This window comes from Erpetoichthys calabaricus, chromosome 8, assembly GCF_900747795.2.
Source record: "Erpetoichthys calabaricus chromosome 8, fErpCal1.3, whole genome shotgun sequence".
Classification (NCBI taxonomy): Eukaryota; Metazoa; Chordata; class Cladistia; order Polypteriformes; family Polypteridae; genus Erpetoichthys; species Erpetoichthys calabaricus.
In genome coordinates this window covers 74,010,174-74,029,477 of record NC_041401.2, presented here as the reverse complement: position 1 = coordinate 74,029,477, position 19,304 = coordinate 74,010,174, and the positions used below count along the sequence as shown (strand labels likewise).

Genomic DNA, 19,304 nt, shown 5'->3' with positions numbered 1-19,304 from the left:
TAATTCAATTTTCTATTAAATTCAGTTTATTTTTGTATAGTGTTCTTTACTTTCTTTCTCTTGAATGTTAGGCTTTAACTAATTCACAGGTAAAATGCAATTACAACTTTATAAATTACTAATTATGTAGCACATACACATAAAAATACAGATTTGTTTAAACACATTGTAAAATAATGCAGTTCCAAACAGAGTAACACAAATTTTCCTACCGATAAATGTTCATTATGGTTGAGCTGTAATGAGATGCAAAGTGAGCCAAGTGATGACCATCTAACCTTAAGGGTCTCAACATTTGTTCCTGAAATTCCACCATTTCACTCTGACTAATTTCATAATTAGTAGCCAATTGAAATACATTGCTTAGTACAAGGCCTGTCTGTCTATGCTCTCATTCGGTCACACCAGACATTTGTGGACTAGAACTGATCATTATTTTTCAACACCTTCACGTTTTCTTTTCAAATGTTTTAGTGAAAGAGAAATTGTATGATGACACATGAGTGCAAATGGGATCAAATTAGTTGGTTACCTTTTGGGGGGCTTTGCATGATTTATTGTTTGGCTGCTGGTTAAGGTAAATAACAAACAATGAGGAATTCTGAGTTTTACAAAGTAAGCCAGTTAAAGCTGGGTTTATTAGACACCGTCAATAGTTACTAATGAAGAGAGTGGATGGAATGAAAACCTGCAACCACTGTGGCTCTTTGGGATCTGAGCTTGGAACCCCTGCTCAAAATGTTTATTGATGGCTTGGAATATGTTATGATTTTTTTAATCTGAATCAATCATTTAAATTAAGGTACAGAAAGTGAATTTCAGCTTCGTGCCCAATGCTTGCTAGAATGTACAAATCCCTGGATTGATGGATTTAATCATTAAACATCCTTTTCAGAGATATTGCAGTAAGGTGTCATCTGAATTTAATGGGTGTTCCAGGCAATTCACAACACAACGAAGCCAAACCTGTTCTCAACGTGATGATATCTCGCACTGCCACCTGGTGGATTCCTCCAGATTTCCATAAAGTACGTGTGCAAGTATAAACAGTAAAATGCTTGCGTAGCAGGAGCGTCCGCTGCAGCATGCATCGCTTGAAGTATAAACCCGGCCTAAGGAGTCACTCCCTATGTGGAGTTTCCGTATGGGTCAGTATGAGTTTGTTCCTGTTTCCTCCCAAAATCCATGTAATTGCAGGTAATATGAATTATCAATGCCAAGCTGTACTCTGAAATGTGTGGGTGGGTGTGATCACCCCACAATGGGCTGGCGCTCTGTCCAGGGGCTGTTCCTGCCTGCTCCTATTGCTTGCTGGGATAGACTCCTACTGCTCCCTGCCCTGGATAAGCAGGTGTAGAGAATGGATGGATCAATGAATACCATAATCTATCCTGCCCAATGCAATTCTCTCTTGCATGTCACATATCCTTAAAACTGATAAAGAAATACTCCGGACAATTTTAATTAAATATTTGTTTGTTGTTTCAGATTTGTCAACTTGTAAGTTTTGTCTACAGTATGTTTCTTTTTCACATGTCTGATAGGTGCTCCTGTCAGCAAACAGATCCTCAGTAATCCAAGTAACTGAAATCATAGTGCGTGCATGCCACGTGTTTATGCCTGACTGTGCAGACAATGATGTGGCACTCTGAGCAAATCTCTATCACACATTATACATACCACTGAGACAAAAATATTTAAAAAACAAAGATGTGATATCTGTCTCTTTGATGAAGCGAACAAATAACAGAGAGCATTCCAACTTTCAAATTGGCTAACTAAGTTGCACTGTATGTTACACTGTGTACATTTTCTAACTTGTTAAATTAAGAAAATGCTTATTTTTCCCCAATTAAAATATGCAGAAGAACAAACTTCTAAAAGCAACATTTTCTGGATTTAAAATATTAATAGGTGTGTACTTTTTCAAAATTTTGAAGTTTTAAGTATGTTCATGTAAGTGAGGCTTATTTCATAATGTAAATTTATATTACAAACAATTTACAATACTTGACCTAGGATGCGATGTAAAAATGTAGCAGTACAGCGAAGACTCTTAAAAAATGCAATTATTTTTATGGTTCGCCTGTTCCCCACAAGCCTAAATGTCAAACTTCGCCCATGGCGCCAGGTCATCATAGGGCATAGTCACACGTACAGTCAGATCCGGCCAGTTCTGTGTCATCAGTTAACCTAATCTGCTTGTTTTGTATTACTAGCAGAAACCAGAGCACAAAGAGAAGGATGGAGTGATGGTGCAAACACCATGGACAATGGCTGGGCCAGGACTCTGCAACTATGAAAAAGCAGAACTAATCACTGCACCTCTGTCTCTTACGGCCCTAAGCACATTCATTAAGTCATTTGATGATTTTTTTTAGCCCACTTAGTGCTGTCAATACTTTATATCACCAGCTTCAGAAAGCAAGGCCAGAAACAAATCTGGACAGAGCGGACACCCTCTGCACTAAATAACACCAAGACAATTCAAAGTCACCAATTTACCAAACATGTATGTCTTTTACAGGGATATGGGAGTAAACTGGTGCAAGTGAAGGTTACCCACTGAGTGAGAGCATGCCGTGTCTATGAAGACAGTGACCATGCCAGGAAATGAACCCAAGGCCCACAAACTGTGACAACACAGTACTAACCTCTGTGCCATAGCATCATAAGTCCATTAACAGAGCTTTATTCAGCAAATTGCATTATAGTTCATTATTACAGTTCCAAAAAGAAAGTGAATGATGCAGACAGAGATAAACAATCAAAAAGCTAAGACAGAGCAAAGAATAATAAATATAAAGAAAGAAATCCTTCTTATTATTCTCACCATCAATGTTATTATTTCCTTTCATGTCATAATATCAGAGTAACAATAAATGCAATATTGCCACCTCTTCATATTGTGATGTGACAGCCTTGGCAGTATGGCAGGTACTTGCCTTATTTTCCATATAATACATATATTTTTTGAATTTATAGTTTCATTTGTCATAATGAATTCTGATATAGATCAGTGCTACTGACAGTGAACACAGCTGCTGACAGCCAAGCCACAATAGCACATTTTTCAGGGAAGGGACAGCTCTACCATTCAGGCTAACTAGGTGGTAGCCTAGGGTGGCAAAATCTGGGAGGGTAGTTTTTTTTTATTTTTTAAATAATGCTAACCATGACTTTCGAACACTTTGGCTCAATAAGGTTGACCATTTACTGTTAACCATATTATATTGTATTTGTGTAATAGCTATGGCTGGCAGTTTTCATGCTTTACATTACTACAACAGTATATAATTCATATTTTTATTATTGTAGCAGCCAGTAGACTACACACTTATTAATTTTGTAGGGCCAAGTATCTGCAGTGTTATCACATGACTGACAGCTAGCGCTCTCTAGAAGCATCCTGTCTGTTCCACAGCTTCAGTGGCTCAGGTTATTTAAATGGGTTGAGGGGGTCTGGAGTTTCATGGGGCAGGATGTGATGGAGAGGAGCCCTGATGATTCACATAAGGGAAAAAAGGAATGCAAAGAAGCACCCACAAGTTGGCAAGGGTGCTACAGATAATGACAGGTAATCATCTCAAAAAAGTGTGCAGTAGGGACAATGCAAAATGAGAATCGACTTGTCCTAATGTACAGCAGCACATTTGATATTTTGGTGGAGTTCCTCATGGCCACTAACAGCTGTGAAGGTGAAGATGAAGTAGATATTTGACCCCACACGATTAAAAAGTGCATCATCTACTGGCTGCTACAATAATAATAATTATACAGAATTGTTTGCATAGTCATACTTGATTAGTATGAATGTGAATCCACATACTGTATCTACCTATCTATATACACACATTCACCCATCTTTAGGGCAGCTGGAGCCTCTCCCAGCAAGTTGCAGGTTGCCAGCCCATTGCAACGTGAACACACACACTCACTCTTTAAAATCTAGCTTCACCAATCCACCAAACTTGCCTTTCTTTGGACTATGGGGGGTGGGAAACCAGAGAAACCAAACACACACACACAGAGAAAAAATAAATACTCCACATTGGGAGCATCTTCTTACTTGAACGTGCAGTGCATCATCACTCTGCAGGGCCATGATTAGTGAGTATAGCAAATTTCCCTCAAAACTTCTGTCTTCCTTATTTGAAATAATTATCTTAAGAAAGTGTGCTTTTAGAAAGAGGGAAATGTCCTATTGTAGACACTAATAATAATAATAATAATAATAATAATAATAATAATAATAATAATAATGATGATGATGATGATGTGTGTGTAATACCTTATGATTTATAGAATTCTCAGCAAACTTATCCGTGGAAAGTGAGTTAGCAGAAATGGTAAATTTGAAAGAATGTTTTTCTAAGATTGCAAAGAAGACGTCAACAAAAAAGCAGTCTTGAATTTCAGGGATTTGTATTTTTATAATTGTAAAGGACCTTAAACATATTATTTACTTTTTAAAACTGGTATTCTCTTTGTATAAAAAAACAAACATCAAGCAATGAACCCATTTATTAGTATGTTAAAATGTGTTAAATTTATCTATAGTGCAAAGTCAACAATACGGATGGAGGTGGGCAGTATATTCCACCAACTAGCAGCTACACAGGAAAAGTGTCAAGATTGAGATTTGATGCCATGTAGAGGTGGCACCACCACCAGATGCTGTTCCCCAGCAGACCTGAGTGGATGAGAAGAAGTATAGCACCTCACCAGTGTCTCCATATACTCAGGTGCTGACCCACTGACTACTCCGTAGACAAGCATCAGGGATTTGAACTTAATGCATCCTGCTACAGGGAGCCAATGTAGCAACCTGAAGAGAGGAGTGGCATGTTCCAGTCTCGGCTAGTTAAATACAAGACGGGCAACTGCGTTCTGGACCATCTGCAGCAGCTTGATAGCCCATGCAGGTATTCCTGCTAGATGCAAGTTGCAGTAGTCCAGATACGACAAGACCAAAGCCTACACCAGAAGTTGTGCTGCATGCTCTGTCATTCTCCTGGGTGAGTGAAAGTGGCTGGCTGGTGTAACACCGGCCTCCAAATACTTCCAGTTCATTTTGTCAGGTGGGAAGCATCATGTCTAGCACATGAAACTCTTTTCTCTATGCTGACCTTTGTGCCTTCCTGTTCTTTCTAAAGCTTTACAACAGCCAGTGATTTGAAGAAAGGCTGCATTGTGTCACTCAGTGTCTCCCAGCTATCATTTGACTAATACAAATGACAGGTGTTATGCTCACAGGTTTAATGCTGTTCTAAGCCTCCTTAAATAGGTGAGACGCTGTAAGACATGCAGATGTAATGTAAATAAATCTGTCTGTCGTAAGACTTTGTAAACATTTTATCAACCGTTAAACTGGAGCCATTATCAGCTCACTGGAGGGGGTTACAATCGCATTAATTCATTGCAGCTTGCAGTCCCCAGGGTCAAGAGCTGCATAAGCGCTCAGCTCTTGAACATGAGTCTCCCAGCTTGCAGTTAATGGATTCCGTAACACGGTGAAGGGATTTACAGGTTGGCTTTCCAGATTGGGCTGTCTGCCAAGACTGATTCTACGGCAATAAAAAAACATACATATTAGGGGATCTCATGTGGAAAATTTATTCCACTGCTACAAAAGCCAAATGAATGGTAATTACTTTATGTGCAATGTAGTGGCAATCAAGCAAGATCAGATCACGCCTTTAAACATATTGTTGTATTTTAAGAGCTATTATTATTATGTTCTGCCAAAGCCGTATTGACATTACTTGTTTATAAAATCAGTCAGTCAATCAAATAATCAATCAATCAATCAATAAGTAAATAACTACAGCAGAATCAAGCTTTACATGATGACATTGAATAAGGACAAAAGATGTAGATTTAAGCATTTTTCTTTACAGTCCACAATTTCACATTATAGGGCTTGTAGGCCACAAAATGTGATTTTTCAAGCTTTATCGGGCTTATGCCTTGTTCAAAGAAAGCTACCAATACAACATTTAAAGACACTCTACATTAGGAAATATAAGAATGAGAAGCAGGTACTAAAGGGATAAAATGAAAGACAGGCAGACTCAGAGTGTTCCCCATTGTGTTTCAGCCAATCAGTTAAAGTGTACTAATTGTACTAAGAACCATCGCAAAGTACTTTAAACTTTACAGTACACAAGCAACTAGCAAAGGAGGCACCTGCAGTCAAAATGAGCCTCTTCAGAAAGAATAAAATAATATAAATAAATATAAAAAATATTAAACCTCCCCAAGGAAAGGCTGGTAAGGGAAAACTCATGGTCACGTAGGGATAAAACACCCATATAATGCCTTAGCCACTCAACAGTATGGCATAGTAGCTAAAGCCACTGGAATTAAACCACAAAGCTGTAGTACAGTACTAGGGTGTTGTACCGTGTTAGCCATTATGATTGTAGAGAAAAGCCAAGCAAAATGACACCTTTTATTGGCTAACTAAAAAGATTACAATATGCAAGCTTTCAAGGCAACTCAGGCCCCTTCTTCAGGCAATCTTGTCTGAAGAAGGGGCCTGAGTTGCCTCGAAAGCTTGCATATTGTAATCTTTTTAGTTAGCCAATAAAAGGTGTCATTTTGCTTGGTTTTTCTCTACCACAAAGCTGTTAATTCTGTCTTCAACACTGATTTTCTGAGTAACTTTAATCAAATAACCAAATCTTTTAATACTCTAAAAGAACACACAACCAATTACACCTGTACACTCTTAAAATACTGGTTCTTTAAATGGCATTTTATGGTTCTTTACTGGATTGTGTGGTTTCTCGTAGTACCATTGATTGACAAAGCACCATTAAATTCTGGGAAAGGTTCACTGTATATAAAGTTGGTTCTTTGTGCTTCGAAAAAACTTCATAATATGTTCCAACAAATGAAATCTTTATTGTATGGTAGGCTAAGACTTAGGACACTGACAAATTAAGAAAAACTGGACTTATCCTGTGTTATTGTAAGCAAAAGTCCTTTTAAATGCATGACTAACTGGTGTTTCACAAATGTGTTCACATCTATGTACGGTTATTTACTACATGAAGCCTGGAAACTTCATGAGGATGGGTCCTTTGGGAACCAAAAATGGTTCCCCTGTGTCATCACTCTGAAGAACCACTTTGGTCCCTTTATTTTTAAGAGTGTATACTTCAAGAGGAACCTGATGTTGTGTTTTCTATTGAAAGGTGCTATATAGAGGTTTTTGCTATCCCCTGGAAGAGGCTACCCCCAAGGGAGAAGCTAACAAAATGCCATGTTAAAGATGCCACGAATAAAGAAGAGAGACAGCTCTCTTGGCCAGACTCCAACCATACCCCGATAAGACAGCAATGTAAGGGGAAAAGTATGGTACATGCAACTCCTTTATAGCACAAATTAGATGTTCTCAACTGGAGGATTTATGTGTAAGAAGCAGCTCATACAATTGTAAATTATTAATGACATATAGTAGATATTCTAAAGTGCATAGTGCTTTCTCAGTTGTGATGTTGTCATATTCATATTAACCCTCCCACTTCCTCCCAGTTTCACAATATATTCCAGGAGGAAGACACCTTCCACTCCTAACATGACTGACACCACATGATCACTTTTGACAGTGCCAGGATATTGTCGTACTTAATAAAAACTGCTAGAAACCAAGTTTGAGAACCAGTACTCCAGTATCACTGAATACAGGAATAATTTTCATAAAAGTCTACAAAGGTTACCTCATGTGACTGCATGCTTGCTCATTGCCATGGTGCAGGGATGTGCCCAAGTTCATGGTCATCTGAGGTAGTTTTTCAATAAGCCAAAGGGGGTATTGAACAGGATCCATGTTGACTGGTGGCAGAGGAATTACAGTGTCACCAACTCTAATTTCACCTTGAAGGGAACAACAGGTAACAGTCAATGACAAGGAAATTAGGTGCCTTGCTACAAACAAGCCCCTGCTATCACCTACAGTTCTCTGTGCTCTCACACAACTGCACTGGCCCTCCGTTGGCTGTTTACAAGTAATTAAAACTGAGGAAGCTCACAAAATATAAATAAATGTGTCTATTTATTTCTTCCTGCATTGGTGTTACCTGAAAAAAAAATAGAACAAATGGTGTCCCCAGCTGTAATCTGATTGAGAAAAATCTCTCTTAAGGGGTGACCCAGATTTACTTATTAAAGACCTGCACGCAAATAGTAATTGCAGGAAATTGGCTCTTGTGACCTCAGAAGCACAGCACTGACTGCAGCACTTAAAAAGCAGCCCAGTGTGTAAGCTACACCTTCATTTTATCAGCTAATTAGTCCAATGCACAGAGGAGGATTTTTAATTATCCAAACAAAGCAGTCATGTATTCTGAGCTTTTCAGCCTTTTCAGCTTATCACTGACAACTAAAGATTAAATTTATGTCATTATTTTTCCAGTTTGGACTGTGCCCAATGCAGAACTGCATAGATAAATTAGGATCCAATAAGTCCACCATCAGCATGACAGACTGTCAATCAGATACAAGCTGATCACAGAGAACCAGAAACCCCAAAACATAACACACCCCCTTAACAGCACTGATAGGACGTTCATAGGTAATTTTCATTGCCCTGTACTGGAGTGTCTCTGCTGTCCTACGCAGTTAACAAGGGAAAGGCATCAACGCTGGCCATTTCAAATTGCTCACTGAATGTCTCCAGGCCAAAATGACCTATGGGACAAACAGAGCTGGGAGTTATCCAGCAGACTTTCTTTGAAAGGGAATCTATATTGCACATTATTTACCAGCTCAGGGAGAAGTTTAGATTAAAGGGAATGACAGCAGTGCCTAGAGAAGAAAGTAAATGTCTCCTGTTAAAACTCATAAGGTGACATCCTAATATCTGTACCTTGGGACTCCATGCACTGAAGAAATATTTCCTCAGCAAGTGCTCGAATATATTTAGTGTCCTCTGGTTCCATAATATGTTGAGCATAGACCAAAGAGATGTTTTCAATGACTGAGTGAACATAGGCTTCTTCAGCACCCTTTTGGAAATTTCCTCCTCCAAGAAGAATATCAAAAGCCTAAAAAGAGGGGGAAAACCTGATTATTAGACAAGCACCAAGTTGTGCACAATTAATTGGTATTTTGACCTTTCATTAAGAAATGTCATAAGGTTAGAATGAAGTAGAATACTTGTGTGGCCTGTGCTTAGTGTTCAAGGAAATTCTCACTTAATTTTTCAGAGGGTACAAGCGTTCATCTAGATGTTTGCACTAACCACAAAACCCTAAGTGGTTACAGTGGCCTATATCTGGCATAAAGATGTTAGCACATATAAACTAAATAGATATACTGGTGACTGGGGGATTCCCAGTTTACTAACCTTTTTTTTTAAATGGACCAGTGTCTCTCATAGGTTCTCTCACTTTCTCAATTATCTCTTCTCAATGATGAGCATACAGAAAACTGTACATCTGAAGGATTTATCTTCCCTACCCATGTTATTTCACTACAGTGTTCTACATTAAAGTCCACTTCCCCAAGTGGTGCATGCTCTGGAAATTGGTCATGAGGTACATGATTTGGAGGCATTGGCAGCAGATCCATCAAGTTAGAAAGTACAGTAGACTGGAAATACATTTTTAATACAAAATGCATTATTCGTTATGTCCCTACACACAGCTGTGAAAAAGTTTAGCCAGAAGAAGCCACTGAATTGGCTCAAGTATTAGACACTAAGCCTTTAAGAAATACTAGGAATGGTCCTAGTGGACTTTGCAGATAGGGTGGTCATCAGCTTACATGCAACAATCTGTAACTTAGCAAGACTTGCAGCCAATGGAATTTTTGTTTTATTGTCCTACTCTACAATGTGACATGGAGAACATGATGCACGTGACATGTTATTTGGGGACATGTACTGCTAGCTTAGTCATCTATTTCCTTATGTACCTTTTAACATTATCGTTTTCCTTTTTTCTTTGTCACCTACAGTTCAGTTAACTACACATCCAGGCTTGTTGAGTTATTCTATTCAGACGTGTTGGTTAAGCTATGCCATGTGTATTATGTAAATATTCTTGAGAGAAGTATGGCAAGTGATAAGCTTGGCTTACTGTACCCATTTAGTTATGGCATCCTAAAGCCTCATACCTTTTCTGAGTCGTGCCTTTTGAAATTGACGACTATGATAGGCTGTGTGTATTAAGAAAATGGTGATAAGGGAAATCTGTTATGGATAAAATGCGAGTCTTTCTTACACCACTTTGTACAATGAGCAACTTTACCGAAGTGATGGCAATCATTAGTGCAGATATCTGGGCTTTAAATGCCCTCTTCAATAAATAAAGGTACACTAAAAATAGTGAGGCAGAAACTAAATGCATGAGTGTATTCATTTGTATTTTAGGCTGAGGAACAGTCTCTGCTTTCCATGTTATTTGAAAGCAACTCTTCAGATTCAGTTTGAAGATAAAGGATTTATTTTCCTATACTTCTTGAGGTTGTTGGTATCTGTTATCTGTTTGAGCCTTCAGACCATCCTGAACATCTTCAAAGATTCACAGTCGTTGATAAGCAGCATTTGTACCTACTGTAGTATCAGGTCAGAAATCTAAAACCCCTTATACATGCACAATAAAACTCTTATTTGTCCTGACGTGCACAGTATGCAGTGTTGTGTTGATGGCCTTCCTATTCGCTGTCAGCCATTGCTCTTTGTAGCATTCAGTAATTGATTTATCCCTTTTCATTCTGATGGTGTTTTAAGAGTCACTCCAAACATGGATCTCTTTATTTTTCCACCTGATATAAACTGATTAGCATTCTTTTTTCCAAGTTACTGTGTTTGCCTCCTGGGCTGTTAAACAGGGTGGATTGTTAATTTCTGCACTGCCAACAAATATTTCTAGCTGAAATGAAACATTAATTAAACACAAAATTAACTTAGTCAAGCTCCTCACTTGTACTGTATTTCAAAATCAAATAAATACCTTTTGTTTCCTCCATGAGCTTTCATGCTCAGGAAAATGGTGCCATCAGTGAATAATCAGTCCTTCAGTTGTGTTGCTCTGCAGTTTTGCTTGCAAGTGCATTATGTTTTGCCATGTTAATGTACAGTGCATCTGGAAAGTATTCACAGCACATCACTTTCTCCACATTTTGTTATGTTACAGCCTTATTCGAAAATGGATTAAATTCATTTTTTTCCTCAGAATTCTACACAAAACACCCAATAATGACAATGCGAAAAAAGTTTACTTGAGGTTTTTGCAAATTTATCAAAAATAAAAAAACTGAGAAATCACATGTACATAAGTATTCACAGCCTTTGCTCAATATTTTGTCGATGCACCTTTGGTAGCAATTACAGCCTCAAGTTTTTTTGAATATGATGCCACAAGCTTGGCACACCTATCCTTGGCGAGTTTCGCCCATTCCTCTTTGCAGCACCTCTCAAGCTCCATCAGGTTGGATGGGAAGCGTTGGTGCACAACCATTTTAAGATCTCTCCAGAGATGTTCAATCGGATTCAAGTCTGGGCTCTGGTTGGGCCACTCAAGGACATTCACAGAGTTGTCCTGAAGCCACTCCTTTGATATCTTGGCTGTGTGCTTAGGGTTGTTGTCCTGCTGAAAGATGAACCGTCGCCCCAGTCTGAGGTCAAGAGCGCTTTGGAGCAGATTTTCATCCAGGATGTCTCTGTACATTGCTGCAGTCATCTTTCCCTTTATCCTGACTAGTCTCCCAGTCCCTGCCGCTGAAAAACATCCCCACAGCATGATGCTGCCACCACCATGCTTCACTGTAGGGATGGTATTGGCCTAGTGATGAGCGGTGCCTGGTTTCCTCCAAACGTGACGCCAGGCATTCACACCAAAGAGTTCAATCTTTGTCTCATCAGACCAGAGAATTTTCTTTCTCATGGTCTGAGAGTCCTTCAGGTGCCTTTTGGCAAACTCCAGGTGGGCTGCCATGTGCCTTTTACTAAGGAGTGGCTTCCGTCTGGCCACTCTACCATACAGGCCTGATTGGTGGATTGCTGCAGAGATGAACTGTCAACTGTGGGACATTATATAGACAGGTGTGTGCCTTTCCAAATCATGTCCAATCAACTGAATTTACCACAGGTGGACTCCAATTAAGCTGCAGAAACATCTCAAGGATGATCAGGGGAAACAGGATGCACCTGAGCTCAATTTTGAGCTTCATGGCAAAGGCTGTGAATACTTATGTACATGTGCTTTCTCAGTTTTTTTATTTTTGTTAAATTTGCAAAAACCTCAAGTAAACATTTTTCACGTTGTCATTATGGGGTGTTGTGTGTAGAATTCTGAGAAAAAAAATGAATTTAATCCATTTTGGAATAAGGCTGTAACATAACAAAATGTGGAAAAAGTGATGCGCTGTGAATACTTTCCGGATGCACTGTATATAAAATAAAATAATTTTGAGTCAAACGTAGGAGCTTAGTAAATGCATTCAGTGGGCATTTCAGTAGTTTACGTGATGTGGTAGCATGGTCTGGTGATTATTTCAATTTCGAATCACAGCAGCCTATTGTTCTGCCATAAGAATTAAAGCATGGAGAGGGCACTAGTCCACTGCAAAGTATATTCACACACACATTCGGGATCAATTTAGAGTGTCCAACTAAGCCAGCACACAATTCTGCAAAAGGACAAACACAAAACCCAGAGAAAAGCCTATGCAGACATGTTGAGAACTCCACAACAACAGGTCAGTCCAGGATTCAAATCCAGTCATCTGGAGATGTAAAGCAGCAGGACTAACTACGGCAGTGCCCACATTATACCCAAAGTGTTTTTGCTTTAGAGTGTTCTTCACCTCACCTTGTGTTCATATGAAGAGATGTGAAGTTACGATGTTGCCAGATTCAGCGTTTATGCTAACCATCACTATATCAAACAACAAAAACTAATGGTTAAGCAAGTACGAAAAAAGGTAGGGTGTTCAGGATGTTTGAATTATACATATAAAATACATAAACATTGTTATGTATGTATTCCAAAGATATGTATTGTCTTCAACATAAAGACAAACATGTTTATTGTCAAAGCTGATCGGTTATCTGTATGTAAGCATATATTTACATAGATGGCACATAAAATGAACTACTACAGGTGACAGGTCTGCTAAGATACGGATGGCAGGCAGAAACCTTAGTATGCAAAAATAAAAAAAAAGTGAGCAAGTTATATTTACAAATACAATACTAATAAACTCTATGTATAGAAAAAAAATGCATCATTTGTGTTAATAAAATGTGTCATTCTTTTGCTTGTTTCCTTTTTTTAAATGCTAACATTTTGTCAGTATGTTGACATCTCATATTACTCGTATTGATTGTTTCAGAAGATGTGTTGCTTATTCTGATATTTAATGTTTCATTCAAGGTTATGCTCCACTTTACATGATCTCCTACAACTGCTGGAATCTTTGTTAGGGCTGTTAGGATTTTGTGTCCTATTCCTTTTCTTTCAGTTATTTTTTCAGTGTTTTGCCATTCCTGCTTAGTAAGTGTTTTATAGAAAAATCTGTTGTAAGAATTTAATGTTGTATTTCCTTTCCTGTGATGCAGTAACAGCTCTGACACTGCTGAAATAGTGCAGTGCATGATACTGCTTCCTTTTAACTTGCCTTTGAAGGCATAATTACACCGATGCAATGTGAAATAATAAAGGACTGGTCAGTCAAAGACAAAATAAAATGTGTGTTGAGATGAATTTGACTTTGCTCCATGAGAGGGCCAATGAACTTCCATGCTGTGCATTGCCCTGTGTTTGGTAAAATGGATAACGAGATGACTGAAGGAAATGCTGTGTGTGAGTTTAGCTGTCTGTCTAACCTTGATTACACTACTATATGCACTCTAATATCATTTGTGAAGAATACTTAAGAGATGACAGACCAAGGGCAGAAGACAGCAACACAGATGCAGAACTGAAGATTCTCCTCAGTTCTTAGCCTGAAACCAAGAGGCACAAATTTGACAAAAGCTCATGGCCATCAGTCTAAGGAGAAATTAAAGGTAATAAAGAGATGGAGGGAAACACATCATAGAAAAATTGAAGGAAAATCAATAAGAGACAAATGTGATCTAGAAGTCATTTGGCAACATTTCTAAACCTGACTCAAAACTGTTTTTTTTGCCAACATGTTGATATTGTGGCCTGCAGGGGGTGCACCAGCTCCTCAAACCTGACACAGATAGACATGAGGCACAGGTCCAGCACAACAAATGGCTTTATGATTCCCAAATCGTTCCCCACAGCAACCGTCACAGGACAAAGCACAAGAATAAAACAACACACAACAAAGCTTCACCTGCTCCCTCCTAACTCTGGCTCCTGGAACAGTGGTGGCTGGATCTTTTTTATGTTACACCTTGGAGTACTTCCGATGGCCCATTAGAGTGTTCTGGAAGCACTTCCTGGTGAGGTGGGAGTCCAACGAGGAAGGGCTTTGCAGCCCCTACAACATCTCGTAGCGGTACCCATGGAACCCAACAGAGCTGTACTGAACTCCAGTTCCCATGGAGCCCTGTGGGAATCCACTGTGCTCTAGCAACCCAAGTAGGCTGCCATCTAGTGCTCCAGGGAAGGTAATGCCCTGTGCTTGTTCTCACCCCTGGTCCTTCCAATATAAGGGCGTCCCAGGTAAGTAAGGGACCTGGCCACAACATAAATTCAATTAGTTACCTTTCGGAAAAAATGTGCACAAAATTTCAAGGGTTTTTGTAGCTCTGTATGTAGGGCATTAGCTGCAGATTGGATGATGGCTGAATCACAAAGTTTCTATGTGATGCAAGGTTAATTTTTTTTAAGGTGCAAGCCTATGTGTCTTTTAAAATACCCCACAACTACTAATGTAAACCAACAATCAATGCAACACTAGTATAAAAACTAAGAATTTGTACAAGTTCTGATAGATTTGTACATGCCTTGAATTTATGGACTAAGCATTAAATTCCTTATAAACTGACATACACATATCTGTTGGTAATGTGGATGTTTGACAGATCATTCACATTTTTCACACCACGAGCACATTTTGCAACATTCTTGGTTGATGTTAATTTTGCAGTTCACTAATTCTTTACTATCAAAAATGATTTGAGTTTGACAAAAATGTCTACAAATAGGGAAAAACATGACAAGAGGCACACCTGCTGCAGAAGTAAGGGACTCATAGCATACACCAGGCTCAACCCAGGGACTGGCAGAAACGGAAGAGCACCTATGATGCCGTGATAAATGCACACAGCAAAGCACAGGGTGTGTGTTAATGCAGGGAGTTGGTGAACCTTCATCCATGTTTCATGTTCCACCTGACTTAAAGCAGACACAAGAGCTGGAGAGATAAAAAAAAAGATAACAGTTGAGATGAAACATTTAAAATGCAAAACACTGGACAAAGCATTAAGGAAGTAAAAAATAAACTGAAGTAAAAAGGAGGCCCACATTAGGTGCTTTAATTCTCATGTGTCATCAACAGAAGGGAATGAAATTAAATTAATTATTTTACTTGTGCAGAAAAAAACAACATTATAACAATGCTGAAGTTGTCATGAATATAATTACACATCAGTCATCACATTGGGAGCCTAAAGTGAATGAACTGAAGATTAAATTGGGTCAAGTGCACAATCTGAGCACCTGAGTTAACAGAGAAACCAACCAAGCAAGTTGACATAAAAGACAGATGGACAAGAAAGAACAATCAAGAATGCAGACAAAGCAAAGGTGACAGGAGCACACAACTGACCAAGTAAAGCAGGCAAGAAAGAAAGATTGGTCAATTCATGATGACAGGTGGAAAAGACCGATCGAGCCAAGGTAGCAAGAATAGAAGACAGATTAAACAAACACGAAAGGAGATGGAGGAGCAAGGTGGCAGCCTAAATGAAAACGACTCATTATGTCGTAAACAAAGAAACTGGATAGCTGGACATTACTATAAGTGAATGGAATGCAAGTAGAAGTGAAGGAAATTCAGAAAACCAGGGTATGTCCTGAAGCATAACTAGAATATGAAGGGAATTGAAAGGTATAATCACCTAATCAACCCTAGAAGAAAGAGTAAGACACATCTACATATTGTTCAACAATTTAGTTTAATTTCATTGTATATACTCTTGTATAGTGCTCTTCAGTACATTCAGGCACAGACAACTTACACAGCAGAATGAAAAGAGAGAAAATGACACTGCAAAAAGTCACAAGTTGGCTAAATACATCATATTAAGCAGTGAAAGTGAGATGTATCCTCTGTGGTATGATCACTGCTGAATAACCTCATCTTCTTAATCAGAGTGAAATTAAATGTCTACTGTCCTTTACATTCTGCCTTTTTTATTTTGCAGTATTGGACTATTTTATATATTTGCTTATATTTTCAGCATCAATTATTGAGCGCTGTGATGTTATCAGAGGTTTATCTCTGCATTTACCACCATTGATTTTGTGCATGTTACTGTTGTGCACACGTGCATCACACTATGCGACGTCAAGTCGACTTCAAAGTCAATTCAAGTTTTTTATGAATACATTGTACAATGAAATTCTTACTTACATGTCTTCTGAACAACAATTACAAAAATAAATACATCAATCAAATGAAACAAATAAACTATATACATATATATATATATATACTGTGCATACACACACATATACACCCCTGGAGTATAGCGGCGCCCCAGATTACCGCCGGGCATCCTGGGACTTGGAGTTTGGTACTTTCCTTATAGCCCGGAAGTTCTAATGGATCACGTGGACAGGAGCCCCGAAGTATTTCTGGGCAGACTAAAGAATTTGAGTTCTCCATCTGACCTGGAAATGCTGGCAAGTCACGTGGAAGGAAGAACAGAAGCACTTCTGGGTCGGGCACTATATAAAGGACTGCTGAAGACCCAGCAGGCGAGCCTGAGTCAGGAGGAGGTGGACAACTCTTGCTGGGAGGTGTGGAGGAGAAGAATATTTTGCTTTATTGCTGAACTTATTGTGGCTGTGGTGTTTTGGAGGCACTGTGTGGGAAGAAGAAATAATAAAAAACATCTTGGTGCTTTTAACCTGTGTCCAGAATGTCTGGCTGTTGGTTTTAAAAGGGACAATAGTGCCACCTAGCGTCCATCCATTTACAATATATACTGCATTTTTATACTTAATGTTACACACATAAGCATGGGACAGACAACTTCAGGGCATGTCGTATTGTAATTACACTCCGGGTCAGGTTTTGGCGCTGTCACTTGATGTCTCTTCTCTTCCACAATTTGAAGAGCGGATGACTGACAGACAGAACATCAATGACGTCACTTCCAACTTCCGGCTTCCTCAGTCTGCCTTTTCCACCTCTCAACCCAAAAAAACAACTCCACCATTATTTTGATTTCAGTCAATTCATTACTTGTGTCCGAAAAGATGTTTCCGCAATTTTTCCAAATCCTTCAGTTATACAGGGATCACCTTTGGGTGACAAGCATCATGCCACATTTATATTTTGTAGTTCACTGTATAATTTAAATACTCCAGATATAAAAGCATATTTCACAAGTGGAAAGAATAACTGCACTTCTACATTTATCTTAAATACCTAAAATATGAATCTGGTGCACCAGATCAGGTGCAAATAATTAATGGTGATCTTAAAGGAATCTTTTCTTTAAACCTCAGAAATTTAGTTTTCGTTTGCTCTTTGCTGTTGAAGGGTGTGCAATCACCACATCAAGATTGAAAGAACTCTTTGAGGCCTTCAGAGAGAAGGACATAGATGCCAATGAGCCTGAAAAGGGATTTAATAAAGATCACCAACAACTGGAAATCAACCATTCTACCATCTGGAAGGGGCTAGAAGAGATTTCAAGCAACTGACAACTTATCCTGGCCATGCCACCCCAGCAAGTTCACCCTAAGAGAAGAATTGCAGATGCTGAAAAGAAGTTTCTAAAAACCCCAGAATCTCATCACAGGACCTCCAATTATCTGTTGCCACTGTTGATGTCAAAGTGCATAAGTCTACCATTAGAAAGAGCCTGTACAACTTAAATTAATGCAGAAGATGTGCTAGGAGGAAATTTTTGTTGTGAAGATAGAACATCAGGGCATAAAGTTTACCCATTAACGCTTAGGTAAAGACTAGCATTTCTGGAACAATGTGTCCTGGACAGAAAAGACAAAGACAGTATTAGACCAGAACAACTTGATACCGGCTATAGAGTATGGTGGTGGAAATGATACGGTTTGGGACTGTTTTGGTGCATCAGGACCTGGACAGCTCACCGTCACAGAATTCACTATGAATTTTTTATTGTGCCGAAGGGTGTCTAAGGATAATGTGAAACCATCTGTCTGAAGATTGAAGCTCAGCTGAAAGTGGACTTTGCAACAAGAAAATGACTCTAAACACTCCAGTAAATCCACCCAGGAATGGCTGAAAAGAAAGAACTAGAGGTTCCTGGAATGGGCAATTCAAAGTTTGAAACTTGATGACTTGAATTCCATCGAGATGCTGTGTGAGGATCTGAAATGGGCTGTGCACACAAGACACCCCAGTAACATCATACAGCTGAAACAATTCTGAATGGAGGAATGGGAAAAACGTTCTCCCGGTGAATGTGAGAGACAGGTAGACAGTTGTGGCAAATGATTACTTAAGGTTGTTTCTTCCAAAGGGGGCAACAACAGCCATTCGTGCCAAGGGTCATTTTACTGTCTCCATAGACAGAAATGGCATATCTGTTTATTTTTGTTGAATAAATTATTGCTAAGAAAAGCTGTCATTTTTTTCCAATTACATGAAGATCAAATCTTGATTTGTCAACACATGTTAAAATAGAAACCAACAGCAATCTTAGAACTTGTGGGCAGACACTGTCCCTGAATCACCAAGGATCTGGTACTGTTTGCTAGAAGGGAGGAGTGCAGAAATTGGCCAAGGTTTTTAATAACGCTGTTTGCTTTTCTAAGGCACTGTATGTTGTACTGTATATGTACTATAACTGTGAGAGCAGCATGACCCTAATTTCATTAAACAAATTGAAGTGAATGAATAAGTTATTGGTGAGTGAGGACATTGGAAAAGGAGCATTTGGTATGGCAGAACTGGTGCTGGTTGATCATCCTACGTTTAGAAAAGATGCTGAAAGGCAATTCAAATATATTTGGAGCTAAAACTGTCTTTGAAGATTGGTTTTGCCATTTGAAGATTTTGTTACTTTAATATTTTTGTTAAAGATTCTGTGTGTTCTGGAAACACAATTTGCTTTTTGTATAATACATCAAGATGTTGTAATAAATTCATATTTACAG

At 38.8% G+C, this 19,304-nt stretch overlaps 1 protein-coding gene across 3 annotated transcripts in view; it reads right to left on the bottom strand.

The window, feature by feature from the left end:
- The window catches only part of LOC114656546 (dynein axonemal heavy chain 9-like), a 247,958-nt gene that overhangs the window by 48,330 nt on the left and 180,324 nt on the right, over positions 1-19,304 (bottom strand). For all 3 annotated transcript variants that reach the window (XM_051930715.1, XM_051930717.1, XM_051930716.1), the window contains exons 35-37: positions 15,161-15,345; positions 8,876-9,053; positions 7,728-7,884 (exon numbers count right to left, since the gene is read on the bottom strand). In XM_051930715.1, the coding sequence (XP_051786675.1) occupies positions 7,728-7,884; positions 8,876-9,053; positions 15,161-15,345 (520 nt within the window). The remainder of the gene's footprint in view (positions 1-7,727; positions 7,885-8,875; positions 9,054-15,160; positions 15,346-19,304) is intronic.